We start from the raw sequence: 26,509 nt of genomic DNA on the forward strand, positions 1-26,509 counted from the left end.
ACTATCGTTGCAAATGCATCTGCAGGTTATCCATACATCTCTGTTCCATGTCTGCTTTAGCACCGCCGGTAAATAGCTTGTTAGCATCGATTAGCGTAGCATGTTAGCATCGATTAGCTGGCAGTCAACATCAACAAAACTCACCTTTGTGATTTCGTTGACTATCGTTGCAAATGCATCTGCAGGTTATCCATACATCTCTGTGCCATGTCTGCCTTAGCATCGCCGGTCAAATTTTTTTATTAAATCAACATAAATAATATACTTACAAATAGTCCACCAACCCCAAAAAAACTCCCTTTTTCATGACATTAAAAAAAATAGTCAAACTATGAAAAAAACTGCGACTTATAGTCCGAAAAAAAATAGGTACCAGGAATTTCTCCCCATAAATGGGTAATGGTTTTGATCGGTTCCAAAGTCTAAATACTACTTGCTCTTGTTAGTCGACGTCTAGCATGGGCATGCTAACTTTTTAAGCTAATTTTACTTTAAACCAATTTTTTTTTAATCTAATGTTGAAGCCTTACAGTCATATTACTTGGTACAAGACACATGCAAAGTGTTGGAATGCTAATTCAACATGTTCACTTTTTTTATCTTTTATTGCCAATTATGCTATCATTTAACCCATAGTCCTGTAAGTTGGTACATGACGCATGCTATTCTATATATAATGTTCTCACTGCGTGTTTTGCTTGAGTTTCTCCTCCCTGAGCTCGCATGAAGCCTGTTCAAATCGTTTAATACTTTCACTTTTAACTCCGTAAGTATAAAAGTCACGCTTGTGTTTATTTTCAGCATTGGTGTTTACGTGATGTTTACTTTTGATCTTTTTGAGGCCGCGGAGCCTCGCATTTCTCTGCGAGAGCTCTACCATCACAAGCAAAGAACGGACGTGAAGCGTTCCGACTGGGAGCGCTCGGAGACCGCCAGTCCTTTGCAGGTATGTCACATGACCCTCGCTCCAGGTGCGCACGTTCGAGCCTCTCTTTGGGACTGCAGGCGGAGGCGGATCGTTCGCCAGCTTTCTCGTCACCCTCCCGCTTCGCCTCGCTCCGACCCGGACCACCTATGACTCCCGACAGCATGGCGGAGTGCAGCCTGGGTACAGATAACGTCTCTGAGGTATCCCAGGAAGTCCCGCCCACCTCCCAGGTTAAGACCTGCACTGACGCCGCCAGAGAAGGCCACACCCGGAGCAGCACTCTGAAGCCTGGATCGCCTTCTGGTGGCGGTCTGGATCCTTCACGGAGTCCAAGAACGTCCTCGTTAGGAGATCCTGTCGTCCTTTCCCTGTGAGTCCAACGCCGCGATGTTCTTCCGATGTTCCAAAGTGTGAGTGAACATCTCTGCGTCCTTCAGACTGAGACAGAACCTGAGAGAGAAGCACTCCCGGCATGTGGCCGACTTAAAGGCGTATTACGAGTCGGAGATACAAGTCCTGCGAGACAAGCTGGACCTGCGACATCTGCCCGGAGATTTGGAGCGGGGAAACCGGGTCCTGGCAGAGCGGTGAGTAACATTCACGACGTTGACTGTATTCTGTTTAAATCACAGATTCTCAGACTTCAGCACGAGCAAGTAGTATTTAGACTTTGGAACCAATCAAAACCTCAGACCAGCTCTAGCTAGTGCAGGGGTGTCCAAACTACGGCCCGGCAGAGTCCATTAAGCAATTTGGCTGGGCCCGGTGTTTCCAAATAATACACAAGTTGTCAGCCGTCTGACATCTATGTTGTGTGCACAGTATTTACTTGCATGACCCAATCCAAGCAACCTTCCCTAGTCATGGTGTAGGAAAAAAAAAAATCAACCAGCATACAAATTCAACAAATGTGGTCACACACAACACAACCCACTCACTGAACGGAAAAAAACGTCCAATCAGCATAAAAAAAAGCAAAACTATACCTTTTAAAATCCATTACAAGGAATGATGGGAAAATGTAAAACACTCTCCACACTTATCCATGTTAGGCACATTTTAGCTGCTTGATGTTTCTGATTGATTAAAAACCTTCAAAAGTGAAGAAAGTAGGGGTCAAATTTTCACATACTCTTAATAACCAATTATAATAATTAGTTATATATATATATATATATATATATATATATATATATATATATATATATATATTTATAAAATGCCCGCCCTAATATGGGTAGGTTGTGAGTTCAAACTCCGGCCGAGTCATACCAAAGACTTTAAAAAAATGGGAGCAATTACCTCCCTGCTTGGCACTCAGCATCAAAGCTTGGAATTGGGGGTTGAATCACCAAAAATGATTCCCAGGCGTGGCCACCGCTGCTGCTCACTGCTTCCCTCACCTCCCAGGGGGTGATGCAGAGGACAAATTTCACCACACCTAGTGTGTGTGTGTGTGACTATGATTGGAACTTTAACTTTAACTTTAAATATATATATATATATATATATATATATATATATATATATATATATATATATATATATATATGTGTATATATATATATATATATATATATATATATATATATATATATATATATATATATATATAGGGCTTCACGGTGGCAGAGGGGTTAGTGCGTCTGCCTCACAATACGAAGGTCCTGCAGTCCTGGGTTCAAATCCAGGCTGGGGATCTTTCTGTGTGGAGTTTGCATGTTCTCCCCGTGAATGCGTGGGTTCCCTCCGGGTACTCCGGCTTCCTCCCACCTCCAAAGACATGCACCTGGGGATAGGTTGATTGGCAACACTAAATTGGCCCTAGTGTGTGAATGTGAGTGTGAATGTTGTCTGTCTATCTGTGTTGGCCCTGCGATGAGGTGGCGACTTGTCCAGGGTGTACCCCTCCTTCCGCCCGATTGTAGCTGAGATAGGCGCCAGCGCCCCCCGCGACCCCGAAAGGGAATAAGCGGTAGAAAATGGATGGATGGATATATATATATATATATATATATATATATATATATATATATATATATATATATATATATATATATATATATATATATATATTAGTATAGGCCAAAAGTTTGGAAACAAAGAATCAACCTCTAGACTACCATACTTGATAGTTGTAATTGCGACCTGATTGGTTGTTTTTTTTTTGTTTTTTTTTATTAAATCAACACAAAAACACGAGTGAGGGAAGAGTTGATCGTGAGATCGACAGGCGGATCGGTGCGGCGCCTTCAGTAATGCGGACGTTGTACCGATCCGTTGTGGTGAAGAAGGAGCTGAGCCGGAAGGCAAAGCTCTCAATTTACCGGTCGATCTACGTTCCCATCCTCACCTATGGTCATGAGCTTTGGGTCATGACCGAAAGGATAAGATCACGGGTACAAGCGGCCCAAATGAGTTTCCTCCGCCGTGTGGCGGGGCTCTCCCTTAGAGATAGGGTGAGAAGCTCTGCCATCCGGGAGGAACTCAAAGTAAAGCCGCTGCTCCTTCACATCGAGAGGAGCCAGATGAGGTGGTTCGGGCATCTGGTCAGGATGCCACCCGAACGCCTCCCTAGGGAGGTGTTTAGGGCACGTCCAACCGGTAGGAGGCCACGGGGAAGACCCAGGACACGTTGGGAAGACTATGTCTCCCGGCTGGCCTGGGAACGCCTCGGGATCCCCCGGGAAGAGCTAGACGAAGTGGCTGGGGAGAGGGAAGTCTGGGTTTCCCTGCTTAGGCTGTTGCCCCCGCGACCCGACCTCGGATAAGCGGAAGATGATGATGATGATGAAAAACACACAAAATACACTTTCCATCAGTGCATCAACCCCCCAAAGAAAACCCCTCCCTCCCCCATTCACACCCAGCCACACCCACTCACACAAAAAAGGGTTGTTTCTTTCTGCTACCAAAATGCTGGTTCCCACAACATATATAACACAGTCTGCAAGGGACATAGTCCCTGAAACACACATGATTGTGTGTGTCGCCGGTCCACTAACACTATCATTAATTACTATTTTTTATGTAATTGTTTTATATGATTTTACTTTCTTTTTTATCCCCAAAAAATGTCATTGTTTTCCTTTTTTTTTAATCTCATTTTTTTTAATTAAAAAATAAATAAATAAATAACCTTATCTTCATCAGACCAGGTTGTTAATGGAATTAGACTTGTCTAAAAGGTTTTTAAAACCAGGTCCAGTCCAGACAATGGGTTCAGCAACACACACCCTCATCCATGTACAACAACAAAAATTAGGGAAACAACAGATTGCATATAAGTTATAAACAAAATTACATTTTCATAAAAAGCATTTGTGTATAGTCCATATTATGTCCAAGTCAGATTCAACACACACCTTCATTTTGTACACTCAAAAATAGGGAACACAACAACAGATAGCATATATGTTGCTGTTGTTGCATATCTATAAACATTATTACATTTTCATAATTTCATGATTGGCTGTTAGCGCACCACTCCCACTGATCAGTGGGAGTGGTGCGCTAACTCCCACTGAGTTAGCGCACTCGCTCTCTGATCACCGTTGCTCGGTGACCAGAGAGCGAGTGCCTTTGTTCATGAAACCAACTTCGCTTGGCTACTTCTGCTTCCTACCGATGAAGAAAAAAATAAAATGTTTTATTGAACGCATTTTTTTTTTGTCCAATATCACCTCGGGATCCCCCGGGAAGAGCTAGACGAAGTGGCTGGGGAGAGGGAAGTCTGGGCTTCCCTGCTTAGGCTGCTGCCCCCGCGACCCGACCTCGGATAAGCGGAAGAAGATGGATGGATGGATGGGCTTATGTATATTTGTTGAAATTGCCATGTAAAATCGCTAATGCTAACGGGTAGCATGTCAATAGCATAAAACACTGTATATTAACATCAGGCTAGTGCATTTTTGTAAAAGGGGAGTTTTATTTAACTTACATTTCACCCGTTATTGCGTCAACTTTGACAGCCCTCCTTTAAACATCCATTTTTTTGCTCAAATATGCCATGGCCAATTACGCAAACTTGACGATTATATTCCTTTTTTTTGGGTGCATTATTCCAAATGTTTCCTGTGTTGGTTGTCAGGTGCGAACATCTGGAGAAAGCCCTCGGGGAAGCTACCAGACGTATCCAGCAGCTGGAGGCAACCAACGCCTCACTGGAAAAAAAGCTGGTAAGATATTCAGCGTACCATATAAGCCACACCCACTCAATTTTAGAATACATTTTAAAAATTGTTTTCATATATTAGCCGCACCGGACTATAAGCCGCAGATATATACGTTGTAAAATGTGTTATTTACGCATAAATATTTTGTAAATGTTTATTTACATTGTTTCCAAACGGCAGTAAAACGGCTAATCAAACAAAACAGAAGTCATCGTCATGGACCCACTAGCTGCCGAAGCTAGCTCTCCAATCGGCTATACTGACTTGATAACTCCACGGTGATGTTTTGGTGAATTTACAAAACAATACAAAAAGATAACACCAACACAGACAATCGTAAACGTGTTCGCATATTAGCTAATGCAAACGACGCAAGCTCGTTTAGGTTAAGATAGCACCTACAAATAGTATGCGTGAAAACACTCCAACAAACATCACACATGGGACGGTTTATTAGCTATGAATTGTTGTAGTTATATTGTAAAACTTCCAAACGTTGCTTGGAGTGATGACTGAAGAATCCTGTCGAGTAGAAACGCTATGGACGGCTTAGAAGACAGAACAGCACTTCTATCAATCAATCAATCCATATTTATTTATATAGCCCCAAATCACAAATGTCTCAAAGGACTGCACAAATCATTACGACTACAACATCCTCGGAAGAACCCACAAAAGGGCAAGGAAAACTCACACCCAGTGGGCAGGGAGAATTCACATCCAGTGGGACGCCAGTGACAATGCTGACTATGAGAAACCTTGGAGAGGACCTCAGATGTGGGCAACCCCCCCCCCCCCCCCCCCCCCCTCTAGGGGACCGAAAGCAATGGATGTCGAGCGGGTCTAACATGATACTGTGAAAGTTCAATCCATAGTGGCTCCAACACAGCCGCGAGAGTTCAGTTCAAGCGGATCCAAGACAGCAGCGAGAGTCCCGTCCACAGGAAACCATCTCAAGCGGAGGCGGATCAGCATCGTAGAGATGTCCCCAACCGATACAGGCGAGCGGTCCATCCTGGGTCTCGACTCTGGACAGCCAGTACTTCATCCATGATCATCGGACCGGACCCCCTCCACAAGGGAGGGGGGGGACATAGGAGAAAGAAAAGAAGCGGCAGATCAACAGGTCTAAAAAGGAGGTCTATTTAAAGGCTAGAGTATACAGATGAGTTTTAAGGTGAGACTTAAATGCTTCTTGGGGTTGAAAGCATGAAACAGTGAGTGAACCCGTCTAGAAGATGGCGCCATAGCACTAACAATAGGTTGTAAATGGATTGTACTTGTATAGCGCTTTTCTACCTTCAAGGTACTCAAAGCGCTTTTGACACTATTTCCACATTTACAATAACACCTTTTCATTTTTTTTCCTCCACTATTTGCATTATGGCCGTCAGCAAAGACAAATCTATAAATTAGCCGCACCGTTTTGTAAGCCGCAGGGCTCAAAGCGTAGGATGCAATTAACAATTTAAGGTAATTCAGTGTCGTCACACTCTTGGCTGGATGAGTAGATCAGGATCGATTGTGTGCCAATCTAGGCGGAGTGGCCTGACCGCTACGCCGTGGCGGGCGCCGCCGTGAAGTCGCTGCGTCAGCGGCTAGAAGACGGCAAGCGCTCGGCTCGGGAGAAGGACGCCACGGCGGCCCGCTTGAGGGCGCGCGCCAAGCAGCAGGAGGCGGCGGCGCTGAAGGCCCGGCAGGAGGCCGACGAGAGCGAGGCCAAGCGGGAGCGGGAGGGCAAGATGATGACGGAGGTGAGGCGGGCGATTGCACGGACGCAGGATTCTCACCAGCACAGTCAAATTGTTGTTTGCTTTTTCCCCCCCCCCCCTCAGCTACTTGCTCAGTACGAGCGTGTGGAGAAGGACAAGGAGGGCCTGAAGGTAAGCAATGATGACAAGCCGTGTCCCATGTACTTGAAAACTGTTCTAAGTACACCTCTGCATAACATCGTGTCCTCATTAACGGTACACAGAAATATAGATGGACTTGCAACAATGATTACCTTTTATTAACATTGTTTTTTAGTCCGTGAGAAATTTTAGTGCATCCATTTTCTTGTTGGAGAAGGACTATTACAGATTTCTACACAAACATTGTGTTTATTAAATACACTGAAAGCAGTGTAGTACCTGCCACTTCATTTTATTTGGCCCTCGGAAGCCTGGAAATAAAGTACTGTAACTTTTCTTACTATCAATCAATCAATCAATGTTTACTTATATAGCCCTAAATCACTAGTGTCTCAAAGGGCTGCACAAACCACTACGACATCCTCGGTAGGCCCACATAAGGGCAAGGAAAACTCACACCCAGTGGGACGTCGGTGACAATGATGACTATGAGAACCTTGGAGAGGAGGAAAGCAATGGATGTCGAGCGGGTCTAACATGATACTGTGAAAGTTCAATCCATAATGGATCCAACACAGTCGCGAGAGTCCAGTCCAAAGCGGATCCAACACAGCAGCGAGAGTCCCGTTCACAGCGGAGCCAGCAGGAAACCATCCCAAGCGGAGGCGGATCAGCAGCGCAGAGATGTCCCCAGCCGATACACAGGCGAGCAGTACATGGCCACCGGATCGGAACGGACCCCCTCCACAAGGGAGAGTGGGACATAGAAGAAAAGGAAAAGAAACGACAGATCAACTGGTCTAAAAAGGGAGTCTGTTTAAAGGCTAGAGTATACAAATGAGTTTTAAGGTGAGACTTAAATGCTTCTACTGAGGTGGCATCTCGAACTGTTACCGGGAGGGCATTCCAGAGTACTGGAGCCCGAAATGAAAACGCTCTATAGCCCGCAGACTTTTTTTGGGCTTTGGGAATCACTAATAAGCCGGAGTCCTTTGAACGCAGATTTCTTGCCGGGACATATGGTACAATACAATCGGCAAGATAGGCTGGAGCTAGACCGTGTAGTATTTTATACGTAATTAGTAAAACCTTAAAGTCACATCTTAAGTGCACAGGAAGCCAGTGCAGGTGAGCCAGTACAGGCGTAATGTGATCAAACTTTCTTGTTCTTGTCAAAAGTCTAGCAGCCGCATTTTGTACCAACTGTAATCTTTTAATGCTAGACATGGGGAGACCCGAAAATAATACATTACAGTAGTCGAGGCGAGACGTAACAAACGCATGGATAATGATCTCAGCATCTTTAGTGGACAGAATGGAGCGAATTTTAGCGATATTACGGAGATGAAAGAAGGCCGTTTTAGTAACGCTTTTAATGTGTGCCTCAAAGGAGAGAGTTGGGTCAAAGATAATACCCAGATTCTTTACCATGTCGCCTTGTTTAATTGTTTGGTTGTCAAATGTTAGAGTTGTATTATTAAATAGAGTTTGGTGTCTAGCAGGACCGATAATCAGCATTTCCGTTTTTTTGGCGTTGAGTTGCAAAAAGTTAGCGGACATCCATTGTTTAATTTCATTAAGACACGCCTCCAGCTGACTACAATCCGGCGTGTTGGTCAGCTTTAGGGGCATGTAGATGTAGAGTTGGGTGTCATCAGCATAACAGTGAAAGCTGACACCGTATTACTAAATGTACTCCTTCTTTTCTATTTTGCCGGTACAAAAATATATGTACTCCATGTAATGGAAAATTGTGCTAACGTAAATTATTGTCTTATTATGCAAAATGTATTATCAAAGCATTTTTTAAATAGAAATAAATACTAATAGTAATGATTTCAAGGCAAGTCATCCATCAAAATGTGCAATGTAAAAGTAGATTCCACGGTAAAATTTTGACATTTACTGTGGTTTTACCAGCATTTTTCTCTAAATGAAAAAATAACAATACTTTTTTTTTTACTGTAATAAACTGTGGTGCCGTTTTGGCATTTGCAGTAATACACCCAAAAATCTACACTTGTTGATTTGCAGTAAAAAAATACTAAAAACTGGCAGCTCAGGTGCCCAAATTTTACTGTAAATTTGCACGTTTTTTTTTATTTACTGCAAAAAAAAAAAAGTACATTTTACAATAAAATTCTGGCAACTGAACTGACTTTTTTTTTACTATAAAAAAATCAAATAAAAAGATGCATAAAAAAACTGTACTTTTTTTGCAGTAATACACCAAAAAAAATTACAGTTGTTGATTTGTGGTAAAAAAAAAAAAAACAACAACAAACTGGCAGCGCAGGTACCAAAATTTTACATTAAAGTTCTGGTAACTGAGCTGCCTTTTTTTAACCATAAAAAAAACAGCACTATTTTTCCATTTACAGTAATATACACTACACTTTGAGGTGAAATTATTGCAACTTAACATATATATTTTTTTCTATTGGAAAAAATCTACTAATAAAATGCATAAAAAAACTGTACTTTTTTTGCAATAATACACCCAAAAAATCTACAGTTGTTGATTTGCGGTAAAAAAACAAAACAACAACAACAAACTGGCAGCGCAGGTGCCAAAATTTTACATTAAAGTTCTGGTAAATGAGCTGCCCTTTTTTAACCATAAAAACAGCAGTGCTATTTTTCCATTTACAGTAATATACACTACACTTTGAGGTGAAATTATAGCAACTTAACATATATATTTTTTTCATTTGAAAAAAATCTACTAATAAAATGCATAAAAAACTGTTCTTTTTTTACTGTAATAAATTGTGGTGCCGTTTTGGCATTTACAGTAATACACCCAAACATTTACACTTGTTGATTTGCAGTAAAAAAAAAAAAAAAAACTGAAAGAAAAAATTGGCAGCTCAGGTGCCAAAATTTTACTGTAAATTTGCAGGTTTTTTATTTACAGTAAAAAAAACAAGTACATTTTACAATAAAATTCTGGCTACCGAGGTGCCTTTTTTTTTTACCTTAACAAAAAAATCTCATAATAAAATGCATAAAAAAACTGTACTTCTTTTACAGTAATGCACCCAAAAAATCTACAGTTATTGATTTGCGGTAAAAAAAAAAACGTTTTACAGTAAAATTTTACAGTAAAGTTCTGGTAACTGAGCTGCCTTTTTTTTACCATAAAAACAGCAGCACTGTTCCTCCATTTACAGTAATATACACTACATTTTGAGGTGAAATTATTGCAACTTAACGGATATATTTTTTTCATTTTAGTTTGAAAAAAATCTACTAATAAAATGCATAAAAAACAGTAATTTTTTTTACTGTAATAAATTGTGGTCCCGTTTTGGCATTTACAGTAATACACCCAAAAATATACACTTGTTGATTTGCAGTAAAACAAAAAAAATGGCAGCTCAGGTGCCAAAATTTTACTGTAAATTTGCAGTTTTTTTTTTATTTACAGTAAAAAAAAAAAGTACATTTTACAATAAAATTCTGGCACCTGATCTGCTTTTTTTTACTATAAAAAAATCTAATAATAAAATGCATAAAAAAACTGTACTTTTTTTTTGCAGTAATACACCAAAAAAATCTACAGTTGTTGATTTGCAGTAAAAAAAACAACAAAACAAAACAATAACAAACTGGCAGCGCAGGTGCCAAAATTTTACATTAAAGTTCTGGTAACTGAGTTGCCTTTTTTTAACCATAAAAACAGCAGTACTATTTTTCCATTTACAGTAATATACACTACACTTTGAGGTGAAATTATTGCAACTTAACATATATATATTTTTCATTTAAAAAAAATCTACTAATAAAATGCATAAAAAACAGTTATTTTTTTACTGTAATAAATTGTGGTGCCGTTTTGGCATTTACAGTAATACACCCAAACATTTACACTTGTTGATTTGCAGTAAAAAAATAAAAAAAAACTGGAAAAAAAATTGGCAGCTCAGGTGCCAAAATTTTACTGTACATTTGCAGGTTTTTTATTTATAGTAAAAAAAACAAGTACATTTCACAATAAAATTCTGGCTACCGAGGTGCCTTTTTTTTACCATAAAAAAAAAATCTAATAATAAAATGCATTCAAAAAACTGTACTTTTTTTACAGTAATACACCCAAAAAATCTACAGTTATTGATTTGCGGCAAAAAAAACAAAAAAATTTTTACAGTCAAATTTTACAGTAAAGTTCTGGTAACTGAGCTGCCTTTTTTTACCATAAAAACAGCAGTACTGTTCTTCCATTTACAGTAATATACACTACATTTTGAGGTGAAATTATTGCAACTTAACATATATATTTTTTTCATTTTAGTTTGAAAAAAATCTATTAATAAAATGCATAAAAAACAGTAATTTTTTTACTGTAATAAATTGTGGTCCCGTTTTGGCATTTACAGTAATACACCCAAAAATCTACACTTGTTGATTTGCAGTAAAAAAAAAAAAAATGGCAGCTCAGGTGCCAAAATTTTACTGTAGATTTGCACTTTTTTTTTTTTACAGCAAAAAAAAAAGTACATTTTACAATAAAATTCTGGCACCTGAGCTGCCTTTTTTTTTTAACCATAAAAAAAAATCTAGTAACAAAATGCATTAAAAAAACTGTACTTTTTTTGCAGTAATACACCAAAAAAATCTACAGTTGTTGATTTGTGGTAAAAACAAACAAAAAACAACAACAAACTGACAGCGCAGGTGCCAAAATTTTACAGTAAATTTCTAGTAATTGAGCTGCCTATTTTTTAACCATAAAAACAACAGTACTGTTCTTCCATTTACAGTTATATACACTACACTTTGAGGTGAAATTATTGCAGCTAAAGATATTTATTTTACATTTTAGTTTGAAAAAACTCTAATAAAATGCGTTAAAAAAATACTTTTTTAACAGTAATAAACTGTTGTGCCGTGTTGGCATTTACAGCAATACACCAAAAATCTACACTTGTTGATTTGCTGTAAAAATAAAACTGGCCACTCACGTGCGAAAATTTTATTGTAAAATTGCAGGTTTTTTTTTTATTTCCAGTGAAAAAACAAATGTACATTTTACAGTAAAATTCTGGTAACTGAGCTGACTTTTTTAACCATAAAAACAGCAGTACTATTTTTCCATTTACAGTAATATACACTACATTTTGAAGTGAAGTTATTGCAACTTACCATATTTTTTTTACATTTTAGTTTAAAAAAAATATACTAGTAAAATGCATAAAAAACAGTATTTTTTTTTACTGTAATAAACTGTGGTGTCGTGTTGGCATTTACAGTAATACACAGAAAAATCTACACTTGTTGATCTGCGGTTAAAAAAAAAAACGGCCACTCAGGTGTCAAAATTTTATTGTAAAATTGCAATTTTTTTTATTGCCAGTGAAAAAAAAAATGCAAATTTTACAGTAAAATTCTGGCAACTGAGCTGCCTTTTTTTTTACCATAAAAACAGCAGTAGTGTTTATCCATTTACAGTAATATACACTATATTTTGAGGTGAAGTTATTGCAACCTACCATATATTTTTTTAAATTTTAGTTTTTAAGAAATCTACTAATAAAATGCACTAAAAACTTTTTTTTACTGTAATAAACTGTGGTGCCGTGTTGGCATTTACAGTAATACACAGAAAAATCTACACTTGTTGATCTGCGGTTAAAAAAAAACCGGCCACTCAGGTACCAAAATTTTTAGCGTAAAATTGCAATGTTTTTTATTTCCAGTGAAAAAACAAATGCACATTTTACAGTAAAATTCTGGCAACTGAACTGCCTTTTTTTTTTCACCATAAAAACAGCAGTAGTGTTTATACATTTACAGTAATATACACTACATTTTGAGGTGAAATTATTGCAACCTACCATATATATTTTTTTATTTTAGTTTTTAAGAAATCTACTAATAAAATGCACTAAAAACTTTTTTTTACTGTAATAAACGATGGTGCCGTGTTGGCATTTACAGCAATACACCAAAAATCTACACTTGTTGATTTGCTGTAAAAATAAAACTCGCCACTCACGTGCGAAAATTTTATTGTAAAATTGCAGGTTTTTTTTTTATTTCCAGTGAAAAAACAAATGTACATTTTACAGTAAAATTCTGGTAACTGAGCTGACTTTTTTAACCATAAAAACAGCAGTACTATTTTTCCATTTACAGTAATATACACTACATTTTGAAGTGAAGTTATTGCAACTTACCATATTTTTTTTACATTTTAGTTTAAAAAAAATATACTAGTAAAATGCATAAAAAACAGTATTTTTTTTTACTGTAATAAACTGTGGTGTCGTGTTGGCATTTACAGTAATACACAGAAAAATCTACACTTGTTGATCTGCGGTTAAAAAAAAAAACGGCCACTCAGGTGTCAAAATTTTATTGTAAAATTGCAATTTTTTTTATTGCCAGTGAAAAAAAAAAATGCAAATTTTACAGTAAAATTCTGGCAACTGAGCTGCCTTTTTTTTACCATAAAAACAGCAGTAGTGTTTATCCATTTACAGTAATATACACTATATTTTGAGGTGAAGTTATTGCAACCTACCATATATTTTTTTAAATTTTAGTTTTTAAGAAATCTACTAATAAAATGCACTAAAAACTTTTTTTTACTGTAATAAACTGTGGTGCCGTGTTGGCATTTACAGTAATACACAGAAAAATCTACACTTGTTGATCTGCGGTTAAAAAAAAACCGGCCACTCAGGTACCAAAATTTTTAGCGTAAAATTGCAATGTTTTTTATTTCCAGTGAAAAAACAAATGCACATTTTACAGTAAAATTCTGGCAACTGAACTGCCTTTTTTTTTTCACCATAAAAACAGCAGTAGTGTTTATACATTTACAGTAATATACACTACATTTTGAGGTGAAATTATTGCAACCTACCATATATATTTTTTTATTTTAGTTTTTAAGAAATCTACTAATAAAATGCACTAAAAACTTTTTTTTACTGTAATAAACGATGGTGCCGTGTTGGCATTTACAGCAATACACCAAAAATCTACACTTGTTGATTTGCTGTAAAAATAAAACTCGCCACTCAGGTGCAAAAATTTTATTGTAAAATTGCAGTTTTTTTTAAATTTCAAGTGAAAACACAAATGTACATTTTACAGTAAAATTCTGGCAACTGAGCTGCCTTTTTTTTTACCATAAAAACAGCAGTAGTGTTTATCCATTTACAGTAATATACACTACATTTTGAAGTGAAATTATTGCAACTTACCATATTTTTTAAAATTTTAGTTTAAAAAAAAATATACTAGTAAAATGCATAAAAAACTGTTTTTTTTTTACTGTAATAAACTGTGGTGTCGTGTTGGCATTTACAGTAATACACAGAAAAATCTACTTGTTGATCTGCGGTTAAAAAAAAAACGGCCACTCCGGTACCAAAATTTTATCGTAAAATTGCAATTTTTTTTTATTTCCAGTGAAAAAACAAATGCAAATTTTACAGTAAAATTCTGGCAACTGAACTGCCTTTTTTTTTTTACCATAAAAACAGCAGTAGTGTTTATCCATTTACAGTAATATACACTACATTTTGAGGTGAAATTATTGCAACCTACCATATATTTTTTTTAATTTTTAAAAAATCTACTAATAAAATGCACTAAAAACTTTTTTTTACTGTAATAAACGATGGTGCCGTTTTGCATTTACAGCAATACACCAAAAATCTACAGTTGTTGATCTGCGGCTAAAAAAAACTGGCCACTCAGGTACCAACATTTTATTGTAAAATTGCAATTTTTTTAATTGCCAGTGAAAAAAAAAATGCAAATTTTACAGTAAAATTCTGGCAACTGAGCTTTCTTTTTTTTACCATAAAAACAGCAGTAGTGTTTATCCATTTACAGTAATATACACTACATTTTGAGGTGAAATTATTGCAACCACACTATTTATTTTATTTTATTTTAGTTTTTACAAAATCTACTAATAAAATGCATTAAAAACTTTTTTTACTGTAATAAACGATGGTGCCGTTTTGGCATTTACAGTAATGCACCGAAAACTGTTTCTTCACCTTCCATTTGGATGCTGCCACTCTGTTTTGTGTCACTTCCTCCTGGCTTGAATTTATCCTGGTATTTTTTCTTCTCGTCGACAGTACAACTTGCTGGCAAAAGAGGACAAACTTGCCCGAGCCGACGACGAGATCTTGGAGCTGAAAAGGTGAGAGCGTGCACAGCCGCCGCCGGCGTAAAAAAGACACTCATCTCACTTCCTGTGCTGCCAGGAACGTCTCCAAACTGGAGGGTCAGGTGAGGCAGCTGGAGCATGAGAACCAGGCCAGGGTCTGCCAGGCCCTCCACGGGGTCCCCCAGCCGTCCGGAGCCGGGTGAGGATCTCCCGCCAGCTGATCTCTTGCTTGGGCTTAAATCCTGTACGTTGTCCACAGTCTCTACCACCATCCTGACCTGCTACACTCGCCCGGCAGAGGCAACACCCAGCCGGACCTCACCCGCAAGAGGTCCCCTTGCCCGGAACCTGACCCTCCATTCCGAATCAGCCCGCCTGCCAGCGTGGAGATCCCCTCAACCGCTCGCCACTTAAGGCAGGTTATATATTTTCTAGTACTGTTTGCAGTAAAAGTTACTTCAACATGAATAGTATGGCACCGGTATATAAACCGGATAATTTTTTTCCCATGTATTAGCCGCTCCGGACTATAAGCCTCAGATATATTCACTGTGAAATGAGTTATTTAGTAAATGTTTATTTACATACCTTAATTGTTTCCAAACAGTGCGTATAAGACGGCAGTAAAACGGCTTATCAAACAAAACAGAAGTCATGGTGATGGACCCACGAGCTGCGCAAGCTAGCTCTCCAATCCATGTATTAGCCACTCAGGTCTATATGCCTCAGATATATTCATTGTGAAATTAGTTATTTAGTAAATGTTTATTTACATACCCTAATTGTTTCCAAACAGTGCGTATAAGACGGCAGTAAAACGGCTGATCAAACAAAACAGAAGTCATGGTGATGGCTGCGCAAGCTAGCTCTCCAATCCATGTATTAGCCACTCAGGTCTATAAGCCTCAGATATATTCATTGTGAAATTAGTTATTTAGTAAATGTTTATTTACATACCTTAATTGTTTCCAAACAGTGCGTATAAGACGGCAGTAAAACGGCTTATCAAACAAAACAGAAGTCATGGTGATGGACCCACGATCTGCGCAAGCTAGCTCTCCAATCCATGTATTAGCCACTCAGGACTATAAGCCTCAGATATATTCATTGTGAAATTAGTTATTTAGTAAATGTTTATTTCCATATCTAAATTGTTTACTAACAGTGCGTATAAGACGGCAGTAAAACGGCTTATCAAACAAAACAGAAGTCATGGTGATGGCTGCGCAAGCTAGCTCTCCAATCCATGTATTAGCCACTCAGGTCTATAAACCTCAGATATATTCATTGTGAAATTAGTTATTTAGTAAATGTTTATTTACATACCTTAATTGTTTCCAAACAGTGCGTATAAGACGGCAATAAAACGGCTGATCAAACAAAACAGAAGTCATGGTGATGGACCCACGAGCTGCGCAAGCTAGCTCTCCAATCCATGTATTAGCCACTGAGGTCTATAAACCTCAGGTATATTCATTGTTAAATTAATATTTAGTAAATGTTTATTTCCATATCTAAATAGTTTCCAAACAGTGCGTATAAGACGGCAGTAAAACGGCTGATCAAACAAAACAGAAGTCATTGTGATGGACCCACGAGCTGCGCAAGCTAGCTCTCCAATCCATGTATTAGCCAATCAGGTCTATAAGCCTCAGATATATTCATTGTTAAATTAATATTTAGTAAGTGTTTATTTCCATATCTAAATAGTTTCCAAACAGTTCGTATAAGACGGCAGTAAAACGGCTTATCAAACAAAACAGAAGTCATGGTGATGGCTGCGCAAGCTAGCTCTCCAATCCATGTATTAGCCACTCAGGTCTTATAAGCCTCAGATATATTCCTTGTGAAATGAGTTATTTAGTAAATGTTTATTTACATACCCTAATTGTTTCCAAACAGTGCGCATAAGACGGCAGTAAAACGGCTTATCAAATAAAACAGAAGTCATGGTGATGGACCCACGAGCTGCGCAAGCTAGCTCTCTAATCCATGTATTAGCCACTCAGGACTATAAGCCTCAGATATATTCATTGTGAAATTAATATTTAGTAAATGTTTATTTCCATATCTAAATAGTTTCCAAACAGTTCGTATAAGACGGCAGTAAAACGGCATATCAAACAAAACAGAAGTCATGGTGATGGCTGCGCAAGCTAGCTCTCCAATCCATGTATTAGCCACTCAGGTCTTATAAGCCTCAGATATATTCATTGTGAAATTAGTTATTTAGTAAATGGTTATTTACATACCTTAATTGTTTCCAAACAGTGCGTATAAGACGGCAGTAAAACGGCTTATCAAACAAAACAGAAGTCATGGTCATGGACCCACGAGCTGCGCAAGCTAGCTCTCCAATCCATGTATTAGGCACTCAGGTCTATAAGCCTCAGATATATTCATTGTTAAATGAATTATTTAGTAAATGTTTATTTACATACCTTAATTGTTTCCAAACAGCGCGTATAAGACGGCAGTAAAACGGCTTATCAAACAAAACAGAAGTCATGGTGATGGACCCACGAGCTGCGCAAGCTAGCTCTCCAATCCATGTATTAGCCACTCAGGACTATAAACCTCAGATATATTCATTGTGAAATTAATATTTAGTAAATGTTTATTTCCATATTTAAATAGTTTCCAAACAGTGCGTATAAGACGGCAGTAAAACGGCTGATCAAACAAAACAGAAGTCATGGTCATGGACCCACGAGCTGCGCAAGCTAGCTCTCCAATCCATGTATTAGCCACTCAGGTCTTATAAGCCTCAGATATATTCATTGTGAAATGAGTTATTTAGTAAATGTTTATTTCCATATCTAAATTGTTTCCAAACAGTGCGTATAAGACGGCAGTAAAACGGCTTATCAAACAAAACAGAAGTCATGGTGATGGTCCCACGAGCTGCGCAAGCTAGCTCTCCAATCTATGTATTAGCCACTCAGGTCTATAAACCTCAGATATATTCATTGTTAAATTAATATTTAGTAAATGTTTATTTCCATATCTAAATAGTTTCCAAACAGTTCGTATAAGACGGCAGTAAAACGGCTTATCAAACAAAACATAAGTCATGGTGATGGCTGCGCAAGCTAGCTCTCCAATCCATGTATTAGCCACTCAGGTCTATAAGCCTCAGATATATTCATTGTGAAATTAGTTTGATTGATTGATTGATACTTTTATTAGTAGATAGCACAGTATTCCGTACATATTCCGTACATTTGACCACTAAATGATAACACCCCAATAAGTTTTTCAACTTGTTTAAGTCGGGGTCCACGTTAATCAATTCATGGTAAATGGTAAATTTATTTAGTAAATGTTTATTTCCATATCTAAATTGTTTCCAAACAGTGCATGTAAGATGGCAGTAAAACGGCTTATCAAACAAAACAGAAGTCCTGGTGATGGACCCACGAGCTGCGCAAGCTAGCGCTCCAATCAGCTAAACAGCCTCAATAACTACACGGTGACGTCATTTATTTCATGTGTAAATTACCGTATTTCCTCGAATTGCCGCCGGGTATATAGTATGCGCCTGCTTTGACTTACTGCCGGGTCAAACTCGTTTCGCAAAATAAATAGCATATGCCTAGAATTTCCGCCGGGTCAAACTCGTCACGTCACGAGGGACACTTCCCCTGTCATCATTTTCAAAATGGAGGAGGCTGATTTCAATCATTTGAAATCACATAAAGGGAAGAAGATTAAGAGCTATTCAGTAGGATTTAAGGTCCAAGCTATTGAATATGCTAAAAAGAACAGTAAGCAGCTTTGTTTTATTAATATACCGTAGCTGCGTGTGTCAAATATGAGTCATTAAATGACTCCCGCCTCCTGGTGGTAGAGGGCGCTAGTGATCCTTCTTGCGACTACTCGGCTGCAGAAGAAGTGACAGCGAGTGACGTGATATGTGCTGGGAACGGGTATGACGCGGTGGGGTGCACGACGGACCTTTTAGGATGTAACACCACTACTCCTACGCTGGCTATGTAAACAACCGGGCTGAAATAAAGCATGTTCCAGTCCTAAATACCCGGTGTATTATTCATACAATAACACTTCATGGTGGCAGCGGTGGGATAAAGAGATCACCCACAAAGCAGAACGGGAGGGGGAGTTGTCCGAGGTAATTCTGTTGTCGCCCGCACGTGAGGAGCCAAGCTAACTGATAGCAGTTTTCTAAACTTGACTTTCAATCGAAGCAGGAGGTAATAAAGGAAGATCTCCATCCAGACAGAGAGACTTTTAAAACTGAAGAAAGATAAGGAAGACTTCTATAAACAAGTTATCGATTCTTTTGATCTGAAGGAGCTGGCATGGACTTCATTTATAAGTAAAGGTAAGACCATAATAACGTATTTTTTCAATTAAATGTGCTTTTCACGATGGTATCCTTACATCACACTCAAATTTTTACTGCATGCCTTTGGTAAGTGCCGGAGTGAGAAGACGTTTTAAATTAATTAGCGCCCCCGCGGCAATTCAAGGAAATACGGTATATATTTTCTAGTGCTGTCCAGAGATCGACCGATATGGTTTTTTCCATACCGATTATCAGGAGCCAAGGAGGCCGATAACGGAGATTTGGAGTAAAAGTCACTTAAACATGAATAATATGTGTCAGTAAACACCTCGACAAGGCTTTAAGTTGTTGTGGTTAATTTTGCAGCAAAAAACGTCAAACACCTTTTATTCCGTCTGTCTAAGAGGAGCTTCAACATCTGCATTTAAAAATGTAGAAAATATCCTAGGAAAATTGGTAAAATTATGGCATTTTTCTACATCTCAATAACTCACCAGACACTTATTTTGACAGCAGTTTATGGATTTAATACATTGTAAGTTTTCCTGGTGATGAACCCTGAAATATTGTAAACATTTCAATTAAAACTCTTTCACGTAGATTAGAGTAAATACATTTTTCAAGATGGCCCACATCATTTCTACCTGAATGTTACAGAAAGTATGAGAATGTGTGAGCTGATGCCTGCTCTTATTTACTTATATAGCGTATTTTTCGGACTGTAGAGCACACCGGCATATAAGCCGGATCCACTACATTTTTTGACATTTGTCCATGTATTAGCCACTCCGGTCTATAAGCCTCCTTGTGAAATTATTTATTTCGTAAATGTTTATTAACATACCTTAATTATTTCCAAACGGTGCCTATAAAACGGCAGTAAAACGGCAGTAAAACGGCTGATCAAACAAAACAGAAGTCGTCGGCATGGACCCACGAGCTTCGCAAGCTAGTTCTCCAATCAGCTAAACAGACTCAATAACTCCACGGTGACCTTTAGGTTGGTTCACTGAGGAATTTGTGAAACTGAGACAACACAAAAAGAACGCCGTTGCAAGTTAATAATACGAGCACATTAGCTAAGGCTAACGACGCTAGCTTGATCACATCGTGACAGCATATTTTAATATTAGCCGAGTATTTAGTGATATCGTTATTATAAGCCCCAACTATTTATAGCGCCGCCGGGATCACTTCCAGGTGTGCCGATGTTTACAACATGCCGCTGCTGCTTCCTCGCTTCCCTGCTCTTCGTAAATTTATTGTGGAGCATAAATCATGCGTCTCACCTGCACAGAAGAAGTCTGAGTAGGTATTCCTAACAACTTAGGACACTGACAGCCTTTTAAGACTTTCAGGACGACACGCAAAATAGACACTGCTCCTTCAGAGTGTACAAAATGAGACTGGAAATGAGGATTTATTTGCATTTATGCAGGATTAATGTGGAAAAAAAACAAGTAAACTTTCACAGCGTTAACGTTTTATTTAGTCCAGACGACCCTCCAAACTGACTCTTGTGGTTTCCTTTTTTTCAGGTGCGCATCACCGCAAGGTGTTGAAGCGCTCCCGCCGCAGTCCGCTAAACGCCAGGGGGAGACCACGCCCAGCCTTCTGACGCCCATAATGAGAGCCATCATGGAGATGGAGGAGACCAGAGCCACCGAGAGCAGAGCTCCTTGTGAGACACAGAAAACGCCCGCGAACATTAGCCGCTGACATTAGCCGCTAACATTAGCCGCTGACATTAGCCACAGACATTAGCCGCTGACATTAGCCGCTGACATTGGCCGCTGACATTGGCCGCTAACATTAGCCGCTGACATTAGCCGTTAACATTAGCCGCTAACTTTAGCCGCTGAAAATAGCCACTGACATTAGCCGCTGACAGTAGCCGCTGACATTGGCCGCTGACAGTGGCCGCTGACATTGGCCGCTGACATTGGCCGCTGACATTGGCCGCTGACATTGGCCGCTAACATTGGCCGCTAACATTAGCCGCTGACATTAGCCATTAACATTAGCCGCTAACTTTAGCCGCTGAAAATAGCCGCTGACATTAGCCGCTGACATTAGCCGCTGACATTACCTGCTAACATTGGCCGGCAACATTAGCCGCTGACATTGGTCGCCAACATTGGCCGCTAACATTGGCCGCTGACATTAGCCGCTGACATTAGCTGCTGACACAATAGCCGCTGACATTGGCCGCTGACATTAGCTGCTAACGTTGGCCGCTGACATTGGCCGCTAACATTGGCCGCTGACATTAGCCGCTAACATTAGCCGCTGACATTGGCCGCTGACGTTGGCCGCTCACATTGGCCGCTGACATTGGCCGCTGACGTTGGCCGCTCACATTAGCCGCTGACGTTGGCCGCTGACATTGGCCGCTGACGTTGGCCGCTGACATTGGCCGCTAACATTGGCCGCTGACATTAGCTGCTGACATTGGCCGCTAACATTAGCCGCTGACATTAGCCGCTAACATTAGCCGCAGACATTAGCCGCTGACACGAACCGCTAACATTAGCCCCTAACATTAGCCGCTGACACATCGGCTGCTGACATTAGCCGCTAACATTAGCCGCTGACACATCGGCTGCTGACATTAGCCGCTAACATTAGCCGCTGACACATCGGCTGCTGACATTAGCCGCTAACATTAGCCGCTGACATTGGCCGCTAACATTAGTCGCTAACATTTGCCGCCTACATTGGCCGCAGACATTAGCCGCTGACATGAACAGCTAACATTAGCCGCTGACATTGGTCGCCAACATTGGCCGCTAACATTGGCCGCGAACATTAGCCGCTGACATTAGCCGCTAACATTAGCCGCTGACATTAGCCACAGACATTAGCCGCTGACATTAGCCGCTGACATTGGCCGCTGACATTGGCCGCTGACATTGGCCGCTAACATTAGCCGCTGACATTAGCCGTTAACATTAGCCACTAACTTTAGCCGCTGAAAATAGCCACTGACATTAGCCGCTGACATTAGCCGCTGACATTGGCCGCTGACATTGGCCGCTGACATTAGCCGCTGACATTAGCCGTTAACATTAGCCGCTAACTTTAGCCGCTGAAAATAGCCACTGACATTAGCCGCTGACAGTAGCCGCTGACATTGGCCGCTGACATTGGCCGCTGACATTGGCCGCTGACATTGGCCGCTGACATTGGCCGCTAACATTGGCCGCTAACATTAGCCGCTGACATTAGCCATTAACATTAGCCGCTAACTTTAGCCGCTGAAAATAGCCGCTGACATTAGCCGCTGACATTAGCCGCTGACATTACCTGCTAACATTGGCCGGCAACATTAGCCGCTGACATTGGTCGCCAACATTGGCCGCTAACATTGGCCGCTGACATTAGCCGCTGACATTAGCTGCTGACACAATAGCCGCTGACATTGGCCGCTGACATTAGCTGCTAACGTTGGCCGCTGACATTGGCCGCTAACATTGGCCGCTGACATTAGCCGCTAACATTAGCCGCTGACATTGGCCGCTGACGTTGGCCGCTCACATTGGCCGCTGACGTTGGCCGCTCACATTGGCCGCTGACATTGGCCGCTGACGTTGGCCGCTCACATTGGCCGCTGACGTTGGCCGCTGACATTGGCCGCTGACGTTGGCCGCTGACATTGGCCGCTAACATTGGCCGCTGACATTAGCTGCTGACATTGGCCGCTAACATTAGCCGCTGACATTAGCCGCTAACATTAGCCGCAGACATTAGCCGCTGACACGAACCGCTAACATTAGCCGCTGACACATCGGCTGCTGACATTAGCCGCTAACATTAGCCGCTGACACATCGGCTGCTGACATTAGCCGCTAACATTAGCCGCTGACACATCGGCTGCTGACATTAGCCGCTAACATTAGCCGCTGACATTGGCCGCTAACATTAGTCGCTAACATTTGCCGCCTACATTGGCCGCAGACATTAGCCGCTGACATGAACAGCTAACATTAGCCGCTGACATTGGTCGCCAACATTGGCCGCTAACATTGGCCGCGAACATTAGCCGCTGACATTAGCCGCTAACATTAGCCGCTGACATTAGCCACAGACATTAGCCGCTGACATTAGCCGCTGACATTGGCCGCTGACATTGGCCGCTGACATTGGCCGCTAACATTAGCCGCTGACATTAGCCGTTAACATTAGCCACTAACTTTAGCCGCTGAAAATAGCCACTGACATTAGCCGCTGACAGTAGCCGCTGACATTGGCCGCTGACATTGGCCGCTGACATTGGCCGCTGACATTGGCCGCTAACATTAGCCGCTGACATTAGCCATTAACATTAGCCGCTAACTTTAGCCGCTGAAAATAGCCGCTGACATTAGCCGCTGACAGTAGCCGCTGACATTACCTGCTAACATTGGCCGGCAACATTAGCCGCTGACATTGGTCGCCAACATTGGCCGCTAACATTGGCCGCTGACATTAGCCGCTGACATTAGCTGCTGACACAATAGCCGCTGACATTGGCCGCTGACATTAGCTGCTAACGTTGGCCGCTGACATTGGCCGCTAACATTGGCCGCTGACATTAGCCGCTAACATTAGCCGCTGACATTGGCCGCTGACGTTGGCCGCTCGCATTGGCCGCTGACGTTGGCCGCTGACATTGGCCGCTGACGTTGGCCGCTGACATTGGCCGCTAACATTGGCCGCTGACATTAGCTGCTGACATTGGCCGCTAACATTAGCCGCTGACATTAGCCGCTAACATTAGCCGCAGACATTAGCCGCTGACACGAACCGCTAACATTAGCCGCTGACACATCGGCTGCTGACATTAGCCGCTAATATTACCCGCTGACACATCGGCTGCTGACTTTAGCCGCTAACATTAGCCGCTGACATTGGCCGCTAACATTAGTCGCTAACATTTGCCGCCTACATTGGCCGCAGACATTAGCCGCTGACATGAACAGCTAACATTAGCCGCTGACATTGACCGCTGACATTGGCTGCTAACATTGGCCGCAGACATTAGCCGCTGACATGAACAGCTAACATTAGCCGCTGACATTAGCCGCTGACACATCGGCCGCTGACATTAGCCGCTGACATGAACAGCTAACATTAGCCGCTAACATTAGCTGCTGACATTAGCCGCTGACATTACCCGCTAACATTGTCCGCAGACATTGGCTGCTAACATTGGCCGCAGACATTAGCCGCTGACATGAACAGCTAACATTAGCCGCTGACGCATCGGCCGCTGACATTGGTCGCATACATTAGCCGCTGACATGAAAAGCTAACATTAGCCGCTGACATTGGCCGCTAACATTAGCCGCAGACATTAGCCGCTGACATGAACAGATAACATTAGTCGCTAACATTAGCCGCTGACATTAACCGCTGACATTGGCCGCTAACATTAGTCGCTGACATTTGCCGCTAACATTGGCCGCAGACATTAGCCGCTGACATGAACAGCTAACATTAGCCGCTGACATTAGCCGCTAACATTGGCCGCTGACATTGGCCGCTAACATTGGCCGGAGACATTAGCCGCTGACATGAACAGCTAACATTAGCCGCTAACATTAGCTGCTACAGTCGTCCCTCGCTTCTAGTTTGCCGCTTCACTCTGTCTTATTTTTTTTTAAAACAGTCTACTTTATGACAGGAATGAAGCGTTATAATTGCCAAAAGCAGGAAAAATATCTACAAACCAATAGGAGCCTGCTGCTCAGTATCGTGGTCACTGATTGGCTCATTACTACATTGGATAAAAGGAAGCGCAGAAGTAACTGTAGGTAATTTTTTTGTCATTTGAAAAAATAGTTAGAAGGTTCGAAACAGGTTTTTATGATAATATTACATTTTTATTAACAACATCTACTTGACGGAACTGTAATAACCACAGTCAGCAGAGTAACTCTTCCATGTTTGCTGGTAGCTAATTGCTTTGTAGATGATGGAAACAGCGGGAGGCAGTGTGCAGGTAAAAAGGTGTCTAATGCTCGAACCAGGGGCTCTTTTGATGACTGCATCTGGCTCTTGGATAAATCTGAGCTGACATTGCTTAACACGATAAGTCATGAATAATTCCACTTCTAATCACAGTGTTAAAAATTAAACATTCTCATGCATTTTTAATCCATCCATCCGTTCAAGAAGTTGCGTTAATGGTAAGACGTTATTTATTTCTTATTGGTTAGTGTGGGGCTTGCCCTCCTGGAGGTTTTTCAGACCACCAAGCACCGACATGAGAGCCTGTTTCAGGGTTACAAAATTGTTTTATTTTTCAATAAGTCTCTCAGTTGCTTTCTAGCAATTGTCTTTTTTCTCTTTCGTCCTCGCTTGCGCTCTGGCTCCAGCCCCAACCCCGTCTCTCCTCCTGGCTGCTGCTTATAAACAGAGCGACAGGTGATTATATAACAAGGCCCAGGTGGGCCATGTACACACCTGTCGCTGATTTCAAGAAGGTCCTGGCAACACCCTGCTTTGCTGCAGGCCCGCAGGCCACGCCCCCTCCACAGTTAGCTTTAGAATAACAATATTATTACAAAGAATAAGAGACCTATTTTACTCTAAAAATGTTGGTCTTACTTAAAAATGCACACCTTTAGTTGTTTTCAGTGTTAAAAAAAATATTATATGGCTCTTACGGAAATACATTTTAAAATATTTGGCTTCTTTGCTCTCTCAGCCAAAAAGGTTCCTGACCCTTGGCTTAAACCAAAAATAAACAAAAGGTGAGTTCCCCTAAGAAAAGGCATTGAAGGTTATGGCAAGGCTATGCAGAACGAAACTAAAACTGAACTGGCTACAAAGTAAAGAAAAACAGAATGCTGGACGACAGCAAAGACTTACTGTGGAGCAAAGACGGCGTCCACAAAGTACATCTGAACATGACATGACGATCAACGTTGTCCCGACAAAGAACGATAAAAACAACTGAAATATCGGCAGAGTAACCTTGTAATATTCTTCCATATCAGCCGGTAGCTAATTGCTTTGTAGATGTCGGAAACAGCGGGAGGCAGTGTGCAGGTAAAAAGGTATCTAATGCTTCAACCAAAAATAAACAAAAGGCGAGTCCCCCTAAGAAAATGCATCGAAGCT

At 40.7% G+C, this 26,509-nt stretch overlaps 1 protein-coding gene across 3 annotated transcripts in view; it reads left to right on the forward strand.

Moving 5' to 3' along the window:
• LOC133557398 (M-phase phosphoprotein 9) overlaps positions 1-26,509 on the forward strand; it is an 88,601-nt gene that overhangs the window by 27,349 nt on the left and 34,743 nt on the right. For 2 of the 3 annotated variants that reach the window (XM_061907817.1, XM_061907819.1), the window contains exons 9-18: positions 842-946; positions 1,006-1,298; positions 1,366-1,515; positions 5,019-5,106; positions 6,642-6,857; positions 6,939-6,986; positions 15,062-15,126; positions 15,191-15,292; positions 15,353-15,508; positions 20,941-21,083. In XM_061907817.1, coding sequence (XP_061763801.1) covers positions 842-946; positions 1,006-1,298; positions 1,366-1,515; positions 5,019-5,106; positions 6,642-6,857; positions 6,939-6,986; positions 15,062-15,126; positions 15,191-15,292; positions 15,353-15,508; positions 20,941-21,083 — 1,366 coding nt within the window. The remainder of the gene's footprint in view (positions 1-841; positions 947-1,005; positions 1,299-1,365; positions 1,516-5,018; positions 5,107-6,641; positions 6,858-6,938; positions 6,987-15,061; positions 15,127-15,190; positions 15,293-15,352; positions 15,509-20,940; positions 21,084-26,509) is intronic. The other variant, XM_061907818.1, reaches the window with a different exon arrangement.

This window comes from Nerophis ophidion, linkage group LG08 (genome assembly GCF_033978795.1).
Source record: "Nerophis ophidion isolate RoL-2023_Sa linkage group LG08, RoL_Noph_v1.0, whole genome shotgun sequence".
Lineage (NCBI taxonomy): Eukaryota > Metazoa > Chordata > Actinopteri > Syngnathiformes > Syngnathidae > Nerophis > Nerophis ophidion.